The following is a 16,838-nucleotide window of genomic DNA, read 5'->3' as shown; positions in this document are numbered from 1 at the left end:
TTTTAGGGCCTTTGCTACAGCTGTTTTCCTCTGCCAGGTGTGCCCTCCCCTTCCCCCTTCACCTGGTTTACTCTAGCTCACTTCGCGGTCTCAGCAAAAAAAGTCGCCTCCTCCCAGAAGCCTCCCCTGACGCCCTCAACAAGGTTGGGGGCGGGGGTATCGCCCTGACTGTTCACTTCTAATGCCCTGGAGACATTGCTGAGGTTTGCAGGCACCAAGCCCGTCGGTTGATAAGCGGACTGCTCCCCAGAGGTGGCCACTAGGGGGCGCCGCGGCACTCCAGTCTCCGCGCAGGATGCGGTGTGTCGCCTGGAGCGCGGGGATACCCGGGTGTGCAGGCCTTCCTGCCAGGCTCTCCCAGGGTCGGTTTCTGCCTCCGCCACTTCCCCACTGTGTGACAGACGAAAGCCTCTCGGAACTGCCATTTCCTCAAACGTCAGGAGGAGACCAGCATGTGGCCTGCTGGTCTCCCAAACATCAGGAGATGGGCCAACATTGGATGGATGTCATATGCTTCCCTGGTGGCTCAGACGGTCAAGAATCTGACGGCAATGCTGGAGACTCGGGTTAGATCCCTGTGTTGGGAAGATCCCCTGGAGGCGGGCATGGCAACCCACTCCAGTATTCTTGCTTGGGAAATCCCATGGACAGAGAGGCCTGGCGGGCTACAGTCTATGGGGTCACAGAGTCAGACACGACTGAGCGACTAACACTGATGTGCGCGCCAGGCGCCCCCGGCAGGATCCCCAGCCCCACCGCCGCCGTTTTAGGAAAAGAAAATGAAGAGAGCTGAGGCGGGGGGTGCAGTCATTAATTCTAGACGTAACATCCAAAGTCTTGAACCTTCCAAGTGTCCCTGGCTATTGGGACCCTCCACTCCCACTGCTCTCTCCCTGGCAGAAACGCACCTGATTCCCAAGGTCCCTCCTGGAAGAAGGACCAGCGGAAGCGGCTTCGGAAGTGGGAGTTTGACCCCGGATGCCCAGAGCAGATACACATCTCAAGTGGGTCTGGAAGACTCCTGAGCAGCCCAGGACAGAGCAATCAGTCCGCAGCCAGCTGACCCTTGTCCCGCTTGTTGCAGCCGCGTCCCCGGGGGACCGGGAGGCGGGGCGCGAGGGGGTTAGAGACGCGGTTTCCCGGTTTCCCGGGGTCTGGCAGCTGCTGCCTTCCATCCTTAACCTCTCCCTTCAGGCTCCGGGCCCCAGACCAACAGCTCCCTCGGGCCCCGTCTGGGCGCTCTCCCCGCCCCCAGGCTCAGCTTCCCTCCCCGGTAGCCGCGGGCCCCTCCCGCCAAAGGAAGTGAGAAGGGGGCTGTTGTAAGAGGAACTAGGGCCGGGAGTCTGTCGGAGGAGCAGGAGCAGGGCCATGCCCGAGCCGCCCCCAGGAGCTCCCTGAGCCCGCACCCCTCCCACGACCCGTCCAGGCACCTCCCCAGGGACCCAGACACCAGCCCCCACCATGGTAAGTGATTCAGGGTGGGCCCTGAAGCTCAGCAGTCGGGGGCACCAGTCAGATAGAAGTGCCTAGGGGCCACCACCGGAAAGTGGGACCATGGGAATGGGCACAGCAGACCCTTTGGGATTCTGCAGTACAGCTCAGGTGCTCCAAGCATCCCACACTGGGCACCAAGCTCCCATTGGATGGCAGACAAGATGCCAGAGTGGGGATGGGGCACCAAGGATGGAGCAGTAACCAGAGGACAGAAGATGGTTTTGGAGGCTCACACAGTGCCTGCAGATGCAGGGACAAACCCCTTTCCTGGGGCATGGGGAACCCAGTTCCCAGTTGAGTTTGGTGCCTCATCTCCCTGTGTGGCCTTGGGCCAGTCACTTCCCCCTCTGCGGGCCTCAGTTCCCACACATGTCATATTTGGAAGTCTCTCAGGATGTGGAAGGTGTTTGGGGGATCCTCTCCACTGGAACCTTCAGAGGGTCTTGGGATCCAGCCTCTCTGAGTCCACCACAGTTGTGAGAGAAAGCTGGGTCAAATGGGTGGTGGGTTGCCATGACAGCGGCATGCCAGCATCCCAGTGTGGGTGACAGGGTGGTTTGGCAATAGTCATCACAGAAGCAGGAGTGGGTGAGATGAAACCTGTCCACACCACCATGGGTACCTTCTGCTGGAGGGTGGCAGGGAAAAAACACGGCACCTAGAAGCATCACCACTTGGTGAGACTGAGGTCTGATGATGACTGTGGTGATAAGGTTGTGGAGATGGTCATGGTCCTCGGTCTAGATCCAGTAGCATCATGTCACACACATGAAGAGGAGACTTGGCTGGCTATATATGTCACTCCTCCGCCCCCCGCAGCCAAAGTTCCATGGCTCTGCAAGCCACTTCAGCTTTCATTTTTTGTCAACCTGTCCATGGGGGCGTGTGGCTGGGGACAGTCACAGAGCTAAGAATGACAACTGCAGGGTTCCTGGCAGTTGCCGCAATGTGGAGGCAAGGATTGCGAGATCACCCTATTTCAGAAGGCCAGTGATAAATGGGGCATCACGGGCCACAGACCCCTCTGGTTAACACTCAAGCAAACCATCAGCTAGAGCTCTGGGCTTGAGATGGAAGCCCTTCCAAGACAGAGCCAGGCCAGGAAGACTCCTTGATCAAAGAAACACAGGAAATAATTCGCCACTTGAGAGAAAAGCAACCCCTCCCAAGGAAATGCTGAGTCAATGATTTGCTTGGCCAACCAGGTCTGGGAAGGGAGAAACTCACTCAAGAGGATCACGAATTAAAAAAAAAAAAAAAAAAAAAACAAGAGTGGAATTTATCCATGAGGTTAATACCTCTGTCTAGGGGGGCTGACATCTTCCTGGAGGGGTGCTGGATGCCAGAAAGAGTGTTGAAAGATTCAGTGAAATGATGTTCGTCAAGTGCTTCACAGAGCACATAATGTGCTCCATACACAGTAGAACCATTGTGGGTGATGCATATTCATGGTGGGGGTTAGCCATGGTGATGGATGGGTGTGGCTTCATTCTTGGTTCCTGTAGAAGAGTTGAGTTGTTGATGTCATTGTTCATGATGGTGGTTGTTGCTGTCCATTGTCCCATGGTGGTGGTGTGGTGGTGGCAGTGATGGCTGCTTTTAGTGCCAGCTAGTGTTGAATATTGGTGGCTGGCGGTTGCTTGTTTTCCGCTGGAGGGCTGATCTCTAGAATAATGGCAGTTGGTCATCGTTTGAAGTTGGGTGGTGACAGTGATGTTCGTTTGCTGTTGGTCATTCATTGATGATTTGGGTGACTGTCTTGGGACTGGTGGTGATGCACTGTTGGTTTGGAATGGGGTATGATTGAATGCTGAGCTTCCTAGGTGGCTCAGTGGTAAAGAATCCGTCTGCCAACACAGGACACTGCGTTCGATCCCTGGGTCGGGGAGATCCCTTGGAGAAGGAAATAGCAACCCACTCCAGTATTCTTGCCTGGAAAATCCTGTTTAAGAGGAGCCTGGTGGGCTACAGTCCACAGAGTCGCAGAAGAGTCTGTGACTACTAGTTATGATTTAGTGACTAGATAACGACTGACTGCTGCTTCAATGGTGGTAGGTTACATGTGGTTGTTGACGGCTACTATTGTGATCGTGGTTGTTACTGTCGGTGGTGATTGGTTATTATGGGTTGTTAGTGCTGGTGGTAATGAGTGCTGATGGTGGTGAGTGATGGTAAGGAAATGGGTGGTGGAATCCTTCGTTCTTCAGTTTGATGTTAGCTGGCATTAAGGTTATCAGCAGTTTCTGTTTGACTTAGGCTCACGGGCAGGTAAAGGCAGCAACTGGTTGTCCTCAGTTGATAATGGTGGTGACATGAGGGTAATGGTGGTTGTTTTGAAAGTACAGACGTGAAGCTGGGAGACCAGTAATGTGGCTGCTTGATCCAGGGGCGGCAGTCGTGGGGATGGACAGAAAAGGCTGGAGGCCAAGAGAGGGTTAAGGAAAAAGATTCTAGAAGGACAAGGATCCCCAGATGTTGGAGAATGGCCTCTGGTTAGGGCCAAAGAAGCCTGAGATACCCCTCCCTTAGGGAGACCTGAGAGCTGCTGGAGGTGAGAATGTTGTTTGCTTGGGGTAGAGATACAGGGTGTGTCCCCAGAGCCCTACAGAGCAGGACCCAGGCTCCAAGGGCACAGCAGGGGGCCAGGGTGGGGCCAGGGGCTGAGGGCGGCTCCAGCAGCCACTGCCACGGCAGCTTCACCTCACCACCAGCTGGCAACCACAGCACGCAGGACCCTGGCAAGGAAGGAAGTGGCTGTTTCGTTGTTCTCTCCAGTCTGGGGCTCTGCTCATCACCACCCAGGAGCAGGGAGGCCAGAGCAGTTGGTGCAGATTGCAAAAACTCGCTCCTCCAGCCCTTCCTCCTGGCCCTGTGTCCTGAGCCTGTGGGATCGGCCAGCTTACGCCTGTTGCTGCTGCTGCTGCCACTGGCGATGGGGAGAGAGGCTAGTGTTTCCTCTTGACAAGCTTCACCTTGTTGAATCTGAACAGCTGCCCACGAGGCCCATAGTCCTCAATATTCCCATTTGCCCGATGAGAAAACAGAGGCAGGGAGGTTCGGCGAGTGGCCGGACAACCCAAGATAGTAGAGGATTTCAACCAGTGATCCCCAAGGTCACACTTTGAACAGCCACCTTGATCGACAACCTCTTCCTCCTCCTTCCAGGTGAGAGGCCACCTGGGGGTGTGGGCTGACCCCTATAGTCTAGTTTTTAATTCAAGCAACTAGAATCCTGGTGTCCCACACACACCCAAGGCCTTCTGGCCCATCGCTCCTGCTGCCACCACTGACAACATTCTGAAACATTCATGTTTCAAGGTCTGTCTCCTACAGGAAGCCTGCTCTGATTGCCTAAGCCTCCTACAGGAAGCCCTCTCTGATTGCCTCAGTTCTTCTTCGTGCAGTCTGATTGGGATCACTGTCTCCCCTGGACAACTCGCTTCTGAGCTACTCAAGAGCAGAATCTAGGCCTGGTCCCCACAGACCTCCATGCATAGTAGGAGTTCAGAAAGTGTTTTCACTACAGGGCTCCAATGCCCCAGCCCTTGGTTCTCCCTTCTTTGGCACCAGGGAAGCTGCAACCCCATGCCTCTGCTGTAAGTTGTGGGGGGAGCCTCTCTGAAGAGCTGAAGTTAGAAACTATGTTCTCTTCTTCCGTCCCAGTCACCTCACGCCCCTGACTATCTTTCACAAGAACTCCAGCCTGTTGAGTCATATCTGACTTGTGGTCAACTGTGACCACAAGCTCTCTGTTACACCCTCACCCCTAAGGGAGGAACAAACAGCTTCAACTTGACCCTCGGAGACTTGAGGGACACAGAAAGATGGACACCATTGACACATAGGAGGCAGTCTTATCGCAATGATACTTCATTCATTTATTCATTCAACAACTGTACGTTGATCAGCTCCTTTATATTATCAAACACTGACCACTTTCACTAAATGTTCTTGGGGACACTGGCTGCCATTTCCTGAGGCAACCCAGTGGATCTTTTCTCAGCACTGGCTTGTTTATTTACCTCAGCAAGCCCATGGAGGAGATTTATTATGGCACCCGTTCTACAGATGGGGCAACTGAGACTTGAAGAAGTCAAGTGGCCTCCCTGGGGTCCCATACCCAAGTGTCAAGCCAGGCCCACACCCAGTTCATCTCTTGCCAAAATTCTCGACTCTCCTCCCTCACACTGTACCCTCTTGAACAAAACCTCTCTCTCTGCCACAAACAACCCATGGTTTTTTTGTGTGATCGTGTAGAATTCAGCTGGATCTGGGGGTCCCAGCTTCCTGGGGCTGGACACAGAAGGAGAGGCTGCTAGAGGCAGAGGCTCACTCCACTGGGTGGGGAAAGGAGAGAGGGACAGGAAGAGGAACCAAGTTCTCGGGGCCAAGAGAGCCAGCCAGACACAGCCGGCCTCAGGGCCTCTGACCTCAGAGAAAGGAAGTGGCCTGGAGTCTCAGCTGAGACCGAGGGGGTCCCAAGAGCAAGGGGATCAGGATGACCCCAGAGAGGAAACCCTGGACAGGACCATGTGTGTCTCCTCCTCATCCTCATCTGACCTATAGCACCAACCCTAGCCATTCCTGATGCAGACCAGGCTTCCCTTTCTGCTGTGTGACCGTAGGGAGGACACCTAACCTCTCTCTCTGGGCCATAGTTTTCTCTTTCGCAAAATGGACCTAATCAGAGTACTGACCCAGGCATGTGCCCAGAGGATGCGATGAGATAATTCACGGAAAAAGCTTAGACCAGAGTCTGGCACAAAATAAGTGCCAGTGGGGCGTGAACTTTTGTTACGTATTGTTGTTCCCGGTTACCATAGTTACCACCCACACCCCACCCTTTGAGGTCTTCAGAGAGAGAATCCACTTACAGTTCGCGCACCCAACCTCCCCACCCCAACTCAGGGAAAGGGCAGCCCCACCAGGTCCCTGAATGACACCACTTCATCTCCTGTACTTAAAATTTCATCGGCTCTTCTCACCAACACACCAGCTGGTCTCCTTACTTTAAAAACAGAAAATACACTCCCCTGTCCCCTCCTTCCCCACAAAGCCTCTTTCCCTCTTCCCCTTCTTGGCCAGACTGTCCAAAAGCAGTCCTCTCTCCCTGTCTATACCTCCTGACCTCCCAAGTTGACTCCTGACCCTGAGGTGTCCATGGGGGACCCTCTGAGCCTCCAGTGAGCGTGAAGTTCTTTAGCAGCTGGGGGTCCAGTCAACAGCTCCCTGCTTATCCCAACCGGCCACCCCAGGTCCTGGCTGCCTCCAAATTCAGCCTCTGCCATGGACATGCTTGCTAACCCCTCCACGCTGCTGTTCCCGAAACCTTGTCCTTCCTCGCCTACCCTTCCTGCTGTATCCCAGGGCTCTCAGAGCATCACACCCAGTTGTTGCTGCTCAGTCGCTGTCTTGTCCGTCTCTTTGTGACCCCATGTTCTGTAGCCCGCCAGGCTCCACTGTCCCTGGGGTTTTCCAGGCAAGAATACTGGAGTGAGTTGCCATCTCCTTCTCCAGGGGATCTTCCCAACCCAGGGAGAGAACCCAAGTCTCCTGTATCGGCAGGCAGATTCTTTACCACTGAGCCACCTAGGAAGCCCATCACACCCAGCACCCGCTTCTTGTACCAAACATCTCAGCAGGCCCCCTTGAAACACTGAAATGAAATTCACACGCAGCAAAACACACTAACTTCCATCTTTCAGAAACATTGAATGTGGTCCCCTGCAAGGCCAGGAGAGAGTCATTTAGAATATAATGTGCACTGAAAGATGAAAGTGCTCCGGCCAGTGGCCCAAGAATTCTCACTGGAGTGGCCAGGTGCTCACACCTCAACACAGGTGTGTCTCAGCCAGTGAGACAGCCCCACCCCCCACCCCAAGTAGGACACATTAACCTCAGGAGCAGCATAAGCTTCTAAACACTGGATGCTCCTTTCTTTTTCTTGAATTAATTAATTTACCTGTTTATGGCTATGCTGGGTCTTTGTTGTTGCTTGTGGGCTTTCTCCAGTTGCAGTGAGCAGGGGCTAATCTTCGCTGAGGTGCACAGGCTTCCCATTGTGGTGGCTTCTCTTGTTGCAGAGCACAGGCTCTAGGGTATGCAGACTTTACTAGTTGTGGAGCGAGGTTAGTTGCCCCACCGCAAGTGGGATCTTAGTTCCCAGATCAGGGATCAAACCTATATCCCCTGCACTGGCAAGCAGATTCTTAACCACTGGACAACCAGGGAAGTCCTCCCACAATTCTTAAAGCACCCCCAGGAGCAGTATATCCCCAGATAGCACTCACAACGTCCAGATCAGGGATGGGGTTATGGAGAGGGATCCCCAGAAAGCTGGCAGATATAGAGGGAGCATTTGACCTGGCCTGGAATCAAGGAGGTCTTCTCAGAGGTGTCACTTGAGCCGCATCTAAAAGCAAAGATTGGCTTTTTTTTTTTTTGGCTGCACTGAGTCTTTGCTGCTGCATGTATGCTTTCTCTAGTTGCCATGACCCGGGGCTACTCACTAGTTGAGGTACAAGGCCTTCTCATTGTGGTGGCTTCTCTTGTTGCAGAGCCCAGGCTCTAGGCACACAGGCTTCAGTAGTTGCATCAAGCAGAGTCAGGAGTTGTGGTGCGCAGGCTGAGTTGCTCCGCAGTATGTGGGATCTTCCTAGACCAGGGATTGAACCCGTGTCTCCCGCATTGGTTGGTGGCTTATTAACCACTGCACCAGTAGGAAAGTCCCTAGATTGGCATTATTAACCAGGCAGGAAGGATGTTCTGGGCAGAGGGCTCAACATCTGCAAAGACTTAGAGGCAAGGTAGTAAGGAACTGAAAGAGTTCTTTCCGAAGTCTTAGGTTACTGGCGCAGACTAGGTGCTCAAGAAATCTCTGTGGAGTGGCTACATGGGGATGGCAGTGATGGGAAGCCACCGACAGAGAGATGGGGTCATAATTGCCATTGGAAAAATTCACACTTGGGACTTCCCTGGCGGTCCAGTGGTTAAGACTGCACTTCCAATCCAGGGGGCATGGGTTAAATCCTAGTCAGGGGACCAAGGTCGCAAATCTCCACGGCACAGCCAATAAATAAATAACAGTAAGAATAATAAAAGTGTTCTTTTTTAAAAAAGAAAGAAAAACTCACTCTCAATAATCAGGCTAGAAGCAGTCTCAGGGGTTCCAGCCCTGCCTCTTCCTCCCCCTTACTCTCCCCAAAACACTCCCTCCTCTGCTTTCTCTTCCTGCTTCAGTCACACCTCTGCATTTGCCCTGGCAGTTCACTCTGGTGAACCTTTTCTCCCTGTACTTGATCAAAACCCTTCTCAGCTTCCACATACCATCGCCAAAGCCCCCTGGAGCCCAGCCACTCATGAATGAAGATGCAAAAACCTGGCCTTTGCTGTCAGATGACCCCAGATTTGAACCACACATCCTTGGAACCAGGTTAGCTGGATCCTTAGTCAAGGGTCAAATCCCTCTCAAGCCCCAATCTCCTTCCCAGACTTCACCACACTGAGCTATGATGATTGCCAATAATATGGGTGACACCTTGCATGGCTGAGTCCCTTCACTGTTCACCTGAAACTATCACAACATTGTTAACCAGCTATACCCCAGTGCAAAATAAGTTGAAAAAAAAAATTGGCAACACCTGCCTCCAGCATCGGGCATGTCATAGATGCTTGGTGAATGTTAATTCCGTCAAGTGTCCCTCTTCCAAGAACCTTCCCCCTTCCCCACTTTGTTCCCCTAAAGCAGTTAATCTCTCTTATCAACCCTGAGAAGTAAGGCTGCTTCTCCCATTTTACAGATGAAGTCACTGAGGCTCAGAGCAGTGTCAGGTCACACAGCCAGGATCAGAACCCAGATCTACTCCACACCTAAAACTGGGCTCATTTAATGTCTCTGGATATTCTTCCATGAATCCCCACCCCCACCCCACCTCAGGGACTGTCAGCATGACCGGAATCTGAGCTAGCACCTTCCCTGCTCAGGAACCTTCTATGGCTCCCCAATGCCCCCTGAGGAGCACTGGGGAGAGACTGGCGTCTCATCTACCTCTGCCCTGGAGTTGCCCACGCTGACCCTCCCACTTGATCTCTGCCTGAATCCCCTCCCAGATGGGCCCAGCACACCATTTTCCTGGCAAGTCCTGGTCATCTTTGAAGACCTGACTTTGGTTCCCAGTACCTTTGCTCTTGAGCCTCCCAAGTGGTGCTAGTGGTAAAGAACCTGCCTGCCAATACAGGGAACATAAGAACTGCAGGTTCAATCCCTGGGTCGGGAAGATCCCCTGGAGGAGGGTATGGGAACCCACTCCAAAATTCTTGTCTGGAGAATCCCATGGACAGAGTACCTGGTAAGCCACAGTCCATAGAGTTGCAAAGAGTCGGACATGACTGAAGCGTCTTATCACATATGCATCTTTGCTCTTGGGGGCTTCCTCTGAAGCTGGGTTTCTTTCTTTGCCCTTGTCCCTTGCCAGGTCCTCCCTGCGGGGGCTGAGAAAGGACTCAGTCCAAATCCCTGCCCTCTAGGAGCTCCAGGTCTGGTGGGTGTGGGGATTCCTGCAGGAGGGACACCTTGTCTGAGCATGAGTTACCAGCTAGGAGAGCTCCAGGTCGCCACTACTCTGTGCGCCGACCCCTCCATGACAGGGTATATTGAACAGAGGCAGAGAGCGCCTGAGCGAGCCAGTGTGCTGAAGTGTTTAAGGTGCTGGATGAGCTCAGCTGGGCTAAAAGGAGAGAGCATTCCTGGCAGGCTTCCTGGAGGAGGAGTTTAAATGGGGAATCTGTGTCTGAGTCTCCTCCTTGGGGCCTAAGGAAGGTGTCAGCTGATGAAAAGCTAAGGGAGAAAATGTAAAGGGAAAGTGGCAGCTTGGAATGTGCCGGAACTGGCTCTCTAAGGATGGAGACCACAGCAGGGGTAGTGGGAAGGCTGGGGGGAGCTGAGGACCAAGGTCATAGCAGGGCACTGAGGCAGAGATCACAGATACGTGGTGACTGAGAGAATCTCAGGGATGGGCTAGGAGGACCTCAAGGTAGGAGGAAGCAAGTGGGGGGAAGAAGGTCATCTTGAGGTGGAAACGTTGTTGTTCAGTCACTCAGTCATGTCCGATTTCTTTGCGACCCCATGGACTGCAGCTCGCCAGGCTTTCCTGTCCTTCACTATCCCCCAGAGTTTGTTCAAACTCATGTCTGTTGAGTCGGTGATGCCATCCAACCATCTCATCCTCTGCCGCCCCCTTCTTTTGCTTTCAATCTTTCTTAGATCAGAGTCTTTCCCAATGAGTCAGCTCTTCACATCAAGTGGCCAAAGTGTTGAAGCTTCAGCTTCAGCATCAGTCCTTCCAATAAATATTCAGGGTTGATATCCTTTAGGATTGACTAGTTTGATCTCCTTGCTATCCAAAGTATTCTCAAGAGTCTTCTCCAGCACCACAGTTTGAAAGCATCAGTTCTTCAGGACTCACCCTTCTTTATGGTCCAACTCTCACATCCATACATGACTATTGGAAAAACCATAGCTTTGACTATATGGAACCTTGCCAGCAAAATGATGTCTCTGCTTTTTAATACTCTGTTCATCATAGCTTTTCTTCCGAGGAGCAAGCATCTTGGGTCAAATGCCAGGGAGAAGTCAGGAACTCAGCCTGGGCCAAGCGGGGGAGAGATGGGCTGGGAATGTGAGAGAGAGGGTGGGTGAGCTCCCCCATCAAGCCTTGCCTGACGCCCTCCTCCCTTCCCACAGTTGCCAGATCCCCAAGCACACTCTGCCCCACTGGGCCAGGTATCACCCTCTGCTCCATGGCAACGGGATACAAAGTGGAGGGATGCTGGTTGGTAACCAAAAGAGAGAGGGCTGAGGGACACATCCAAGCTGTCATTCTGTCTGTCCTCCTCTTTTGGGACTAGACCTTGTCTCCCTCTCCTGTCCTCCCTGAGATGGGGAAGGAGGGAGGGAGGTGGCAGGTGGGCAAGGGGACAGCATCAGAAGCTGATGATGTAGGTGAGCCAGGTGGGAAGGGGAGGAGTGCTGAGGCACCAGCCCCTGCCATGCCCCCTGCAGGGGCTCACCATCACCCCACCGCCCCCACCCCCAGGGCAGCAAGGAGCGCTTCCACTGGCAGAGCCACAATGTGAAGCAGAGCGGCGTGGACGACATGGTGCTTCTACCCCAGATCACTGAGGATGCCATCGTGGGCAACCTCCGCAAGCGCTTCATGGATGACTACATCTTTGTACCCTGGGCCGTGGGCGGGGTGGGCAGATGCAGGACTCAGGGACAGGAGGATGACTGATCAGTGGATGGAGGGATGGTGGGTGGATGAGGGCAAGGGAGGATGAAAGAGAGGCTGCAGCACGGAAGGGACACGCATACCTGAGCACAGGAACAGAGTGGGGATGGGCAGCAAGAGCATGGGGCGTTAGGACACAGGGGACAGCGCAGTGACAGTGGGGCTCCAGTTGGGGGTGGCCGTGGTTTTCACTGCTCCCTCTGCTCTGGGGTAACTCAGGCACAGCACCCTCTGTTCCCCTCTTCCTGGATCAGCTCAGTTTTTTCCTAAGACACCTGGAGTTTCTCCATCTCTTCCTCCAAGCCACAGGGCTCTAGGAGGCCTCAAGGGAGCAGGAGGAGGGGAGGACAGGGCCCCTTGAGGGACACAGCTTGCCAGGACGCTGCATGGCCCTTAACCACCTCCACCCCAGACCTACATTGGCTCCGTGCTCATCTCTGTAAACCCCTTCAAGCAGATGCCCTACTTCACAGACCGCGAGATCGACCTCTACCAGGGCGCGGTGAGGCGAGGGGCTGGGTGGGACCCACAGCCCCAAGGCCTCCCCACTGACCTTAGACCTAGGCTGAGCCCTGATCTCTCCCACCAGGCCCAGTATGAGAATCCCCCGCACATCTATGCCCTCACCGACAATATGTACCGGAACATGCTTATAGATTGTGAGAACCAGTGTGTCATCATCAGGTACAGAGTGGGAACCACAGACCCTCCTCCCCAAGGCCCCCTCAAATAGCATCACCACCCCAGGGAGGTTTAATTGGAACTCCTGATCCAAACAGAGCCTCGCTGTCCCTCTCCACCCCCAGCCCCACTCTACTTAGCTTCTCACCATCTGATCCATGATGTATTTTATGCATTCATTCTGTATTGACCACCTGTTCCATCTAAGTGTCAGAAGGACAGAGATTTAGATCCGTCTTGTTCACTATGGTATCCCCAATAGCCTGGGCTATTACTTGGCACCCAATAGGCATCAATGAATGAATGATCAGAGCCCCAGCTGGAAAGGGCACCTCCTCCACCCCTGGTCACCCATCATCCTTTCCCTCACCCATCCCTCAGTGGAGAGAGTGGAGCTGGGAAGACAGTGGCGGCCAAATATATCATGGGCTACATCTCCAAGGTTTCGGGCGGAGGCGAGAAGGTCCAGGTAAGGCAAAACAGGAAGCAGGACCAGGTCTCCCCACACGGAATTTCATCTGCTCACCTCCAAACTCCCACACCCCACCTCAATCTGACCTCTTCCCGCCCCCACCTGCCTCTTTCCCCAGCACGTTAAAGATATCATCCTGCAATCAAACCCGCTGCTGGAAGCCTTTGGCAATGCCAAGACAGTGCGCAACAATAACTCCAGTCGCTTTGTGAGTCTCTGTGGCCTTACGCTGTTTGTCTCTGTCTCTGTCTCTTTCCTTTACCTATATGCTCAAGAGTACAGGAAATACCTGCTCCTCAATGGGAGACTGGCTTCCTGTTCATGATCCCTCTGAAAAAAAAGTCCCCCATCAGCAGCTCTGTGGAGGCCAAGACACGTTCATGTACCATTCTTGAATACTCCTCCCCTGGCTACAACTAGGCTATGTCAGTTCCTGTTTGCATTTCAGGTCCCATTTATTCCCTCATTCATTCTTTCTTTCATCAAATGCTTCTTGGAGTCCTTCTTTGTGTCAGGTGCTATGCTGAGCCTAATGAAAGACAGAATAGGTAAACAGATTTGGGTTTGTCATCATTTTCTGTCACTGTTTGGATGTGTGGCTTGGACCACAAAAAAAAAAAAACAAAAAACCAATGTAACCTTGTGGGTCTCCTCTGTTGGAATGGGATGATGATGTGGTGGCTCAGATGGTAAAGAATCTCCCTGTACTTCAGGAAACCCAAGTTTGATCCCTGAATCAGGAAGATTCCCTGGAGGAGGGAATGGCTGTCCAGTCCACTATTTTTGCCTGGAGAATCCCATGGACAGAGGAGCCTGGTGGGCTACAGTCTGTGGGGTCGCAAAGAGTTGGACACAACTGAGTGACTAACAATTTCACTTTCATAGGCTTCAATAATTTCAGTAAATGCTTGAACATGGAAATGGCTTAATGAATTCTGACACTAATGAGATTTTTTCCCTAGATATTATTATCTATAATATTAATTATATTTTATTTTCTAATATATTTTAATATAATTATATTTGAAGTATTTTCTCCAATATTTTATTTTAAAAATTTTCATATACATGGAAAAGCTAAACACTACAGTGAACACCTGTATGCTCATCTCCTAGATTCTACCATTAATATTTTACTATTCTTGCTTAATCATATGTGCATCGATCCACTTTTCTTATGCACTGCAAACTAAAACATCATACTTTTCCCTCAAACACTTAAGCATGCAGATGATTAATCAGAGTCCAATATAAATTTGCAGCTCTCTTTCATTTCTTTTAAAGTTAAATTTGCATACAGCAAAATGTGTAAATCTAAAGGGGACTATTCATTAATTTAGACAAGTGCATACACCCATGCAGCCAACACTCCTATCAGTATACAAACTATCACCATCTCTGCAGAAAGTCTCCTCTTGTCTCTTTCTAATAAACCTCTACTTCTACCTTACCCAAGAAGTCACTCTAATTTTTTTTGCACCATAGATTAGTTTCAGCAGTTTTAGAATTTCATATAAATAGAATCACAGTCTGTGTTTTCAGACTACTAATATACAGCAAAACATGGATGAACCGAAAGAACATGTAATTCTATTTTATTTTATTTTATTCTATTGCTGTTGTTGTACTCAGTGGTGTCCAACTCTTTTGCGACCATGGACTATAGCCTGCCAGGCTCCTCTGTCGGTGGGATTTCCCAGGCAAAAAATACTGGAGTGGGTTGCTACTTCCTTCTCCAGGGGATCTTTCTGATCCAGGGGTCGAACCTGAGGTACTTATGTCTCCTGCGTTGGCAGGCAGATTCTTTACCATTGGTGCTACCTGGGAAGCCCCTTATTTTACATAGTTTTGTCTCAGATGGTAAAGAATCCACCTGCAATGCAGGAGACCTGGGTTCGATTCTTGGGTTGGGAAGATTCCCTGGAGAAGGGAATGGCAACAGGGCTAGAGGTCCCAGGTTAGGGCTTGAATCATCAGGGAGGGAGGAAAAGGTATTCCTGGCCCAGGACCCATTTTAAGCAAAGGCTGGAGGGAAGGAGCTGGTGACAACAGTAAGTGGGAGTTGGGGAGAGAAGAGCTACTTGAGGTCACTTGGGGAAGAAGGCTCATAAGACCCATCCCCAGTCCTTCCTCACGTGTAGCCCTGGGACCCTGGGCGGGGACTGATGTGGCTTTCTCGGGTTCAGGGCAAGTACTTTGAGATCCAGTTCAGCCGAGGTGGGGAGCCGGATGGGGGCAAGATCTCCAACTTCCTGCTGGAGAAATCCCGCGTGGTCATGCAGAATGAAAACGAGAGGAATTTCCACATTTACTACCAGGTGCAAGGAAGGTGGCCATGGGGCTTGGGCAGAGGGAGCCCTACTGGAGCCCAGGGGGGATACCAAGGGAGGGTCGGTGTTTGGGAGCCCATGACAGCGAGGACTGGGAGGTTAGGAGGGCTGCACCCGTCCACTACCACGTGAATGAGCTTTACTCGCCCTCCAGCTGCTGGAAGGGGCCTCTCAGGAGCAGCGGCAGAACCTAGGGCTCATGACTCCCGACTACTATTACTACCTCAACCAGTCAGACACCTACAAGGTGGACGGCACTGATGACCGGAGCGACTTCAGTGAGACTCTGGTGAGCACCTGTTGCCACTTCAGCCCCGGGAAACCTTCTTGTGTTACAAATCGGGAAACCAAGGCCCGGAGAGGTACAGGGACTTGCCCAAGGTCACACAGCAAAAAAAAAGAAAGCCAGGAGAGAGGTCCAGGTGTCCTGACCGTGCCCCGCCCCCGCCGCCCCCGCCCACGTTTGTGCTGTGGCCACTGAAGCCTAACCCGCGGTCGGCTGGAGGTCGGGCTTTGCACCCCAGGCTCTGTGCCCCATGTGCCTACAGAGCGCCATGCAAGTCATCGGGATCCCGGCCAGCGTCCAAGAGCTGGTCCTGAAGCTCGTGGCGGGCATCTTGCATTTGGGAAACATCAGCTTCTGCGAAGACGGGAATTACGCCCGGGTGGAGAGCGCAGACCGTGAGTGTGGGTGCTGCGGAGGGTGTGGTGGAGGCGTGTGTGTGTGCGTGTGAATTGCTTCCTGCCAGTTGTGGCCCCCGGAGGCTGAGGACCTAAGCGAACAAGATCGATGTCACGGGGCAAAAATGGGGAGAGATGGGAGCCCCCGTGTGAGGCACAAGAACCCGACCGGCTGCTCCCTTTCTCCCCACCCCACCACCTGGCAGTCCTGGCCTTCCCCGCCTACCTCCTGGGCATTGACAGCGGGCGGCTGCAGGAGAAACTGACCAGCCGCAAGATGGACAGCCGCTGGGGCGGACGCAGCGAGTCCATTGACGTGACCCTGAACGTGGAGCAAGCAGCCTACACACGGGATGCTCTGGCCAAGGGGCTCTACGCCCGTCTCTTTGACTTCCTCGTGGAGGCAAGTGGGGCTGTGGGGACAGGGGTAGGGGGAGAGGGGCTCTAGGGCAGCACCAGGCCCAGGGCTCGGACCAGCCAAGAGGGGAAGGGGTAGCATCTTAATTGTCATGACCTTGCTAATGCCCAGCTGTGGGACGTACCACACAGGGAGGGAGGTGATTTGATGGGAGATTTAAGGTCTTCCTTAAAGACTTAAGGTCTTCCTTAAAAACTAATCTGCGGGTTTCCCTGGTGGCTCAGACAGTAAAGAATCTGCCTGCAAAGGAGTGAGACTTGGGTTCGATCCCAGGTAGGAAAGATCCCCTGCAGAAGGGAATGGCAATGCACTTGAGTATTCTTGTCTAGAGAATCCCATGGACAGAGGAGCCTGACAGGCTACAGTCTATGGGGTCACAAAAGAGTTGGACACAACTGAGCAAATAATACTTTCACTTTCACTTTCACTTTGGCTGTTGCATGGAGCCCAAGCAGGAGGGGGCTATCGGAAAT

At 52.7% G+C, this 16,838-nt stretch overlaps 1 protein-coding gene across 2 annotated transcripts in view; it reads left to right on the top strand.

The window, feature by feature from the left end:
* Positions 1-1,331: 1,331 nt before the first annotated feature.
* Positions 1,332-16,838, top strand: part of MYO1F (myosin IF) — a 36,862-nt gene continuing 21,355 nt past the window's right edge. For both annotated transcript variants that reach the window (XM_081499299.1, XM_081499297.1), the window contains exons 1-10: positions 1,332-1,464; positions 11,589-11,726; positions 12,196-12,285; positions 12,373-12,467; positions 12,846-12,933; positions 13,055-13,144; positions 15,123-15,254; positions 15,421-15,555; positions 15,815-15,947; positions 16,154-16,350. In XM_081499299.1, coding sequence (XP_081355425.1) covers positions 1,462-1,464; positions 11,589-11,726; positions 12,196-12,285; positions 12,373-12,467; positions 12,846-12,933; positions 13,055-13,144; positions 15,123-15,254; positions 15,421-15,555; positions 15,815-15,947; positions 16,154-16,350 — 1,101 coding nt within the window. In that variant the 5' untranslated portion in view covers positions 1,332-1,461. The remainder of the gene's footprint in view (positions 1,465-11,588; positions 11,727-12,195; positions 12,286-12,372; positions 12,468-12,845; positions 12,934-13,054; positions 13,145-15,122; positions 15,255-15,420; positions 15,556-15,814; positions 15,948-16,153; positions 16,351-16,838) is intronic.

The sequence above is a fragment of the Giraffa tippelskirchi genome, chromosome 6 (assembly GCF_054371585.1).
Source record: "Giraffa tippelskirchi isolate mGirTip1 chromosome 6, T2T-mGirTip1v1.2.pri, whole genome shotgun sequence".
In the NCBI taxonomy this organism is placed as follows: domain Eukaryota; kingdom Metazoa; phylum Chordata; class Mammalia; order Artiodactyla; family Giraffidae; genus Giraffa; species Giraffa tippelskirchi.
This window is presented reverse-complemented; position numbering and strand designations above follow the sequence as displayed.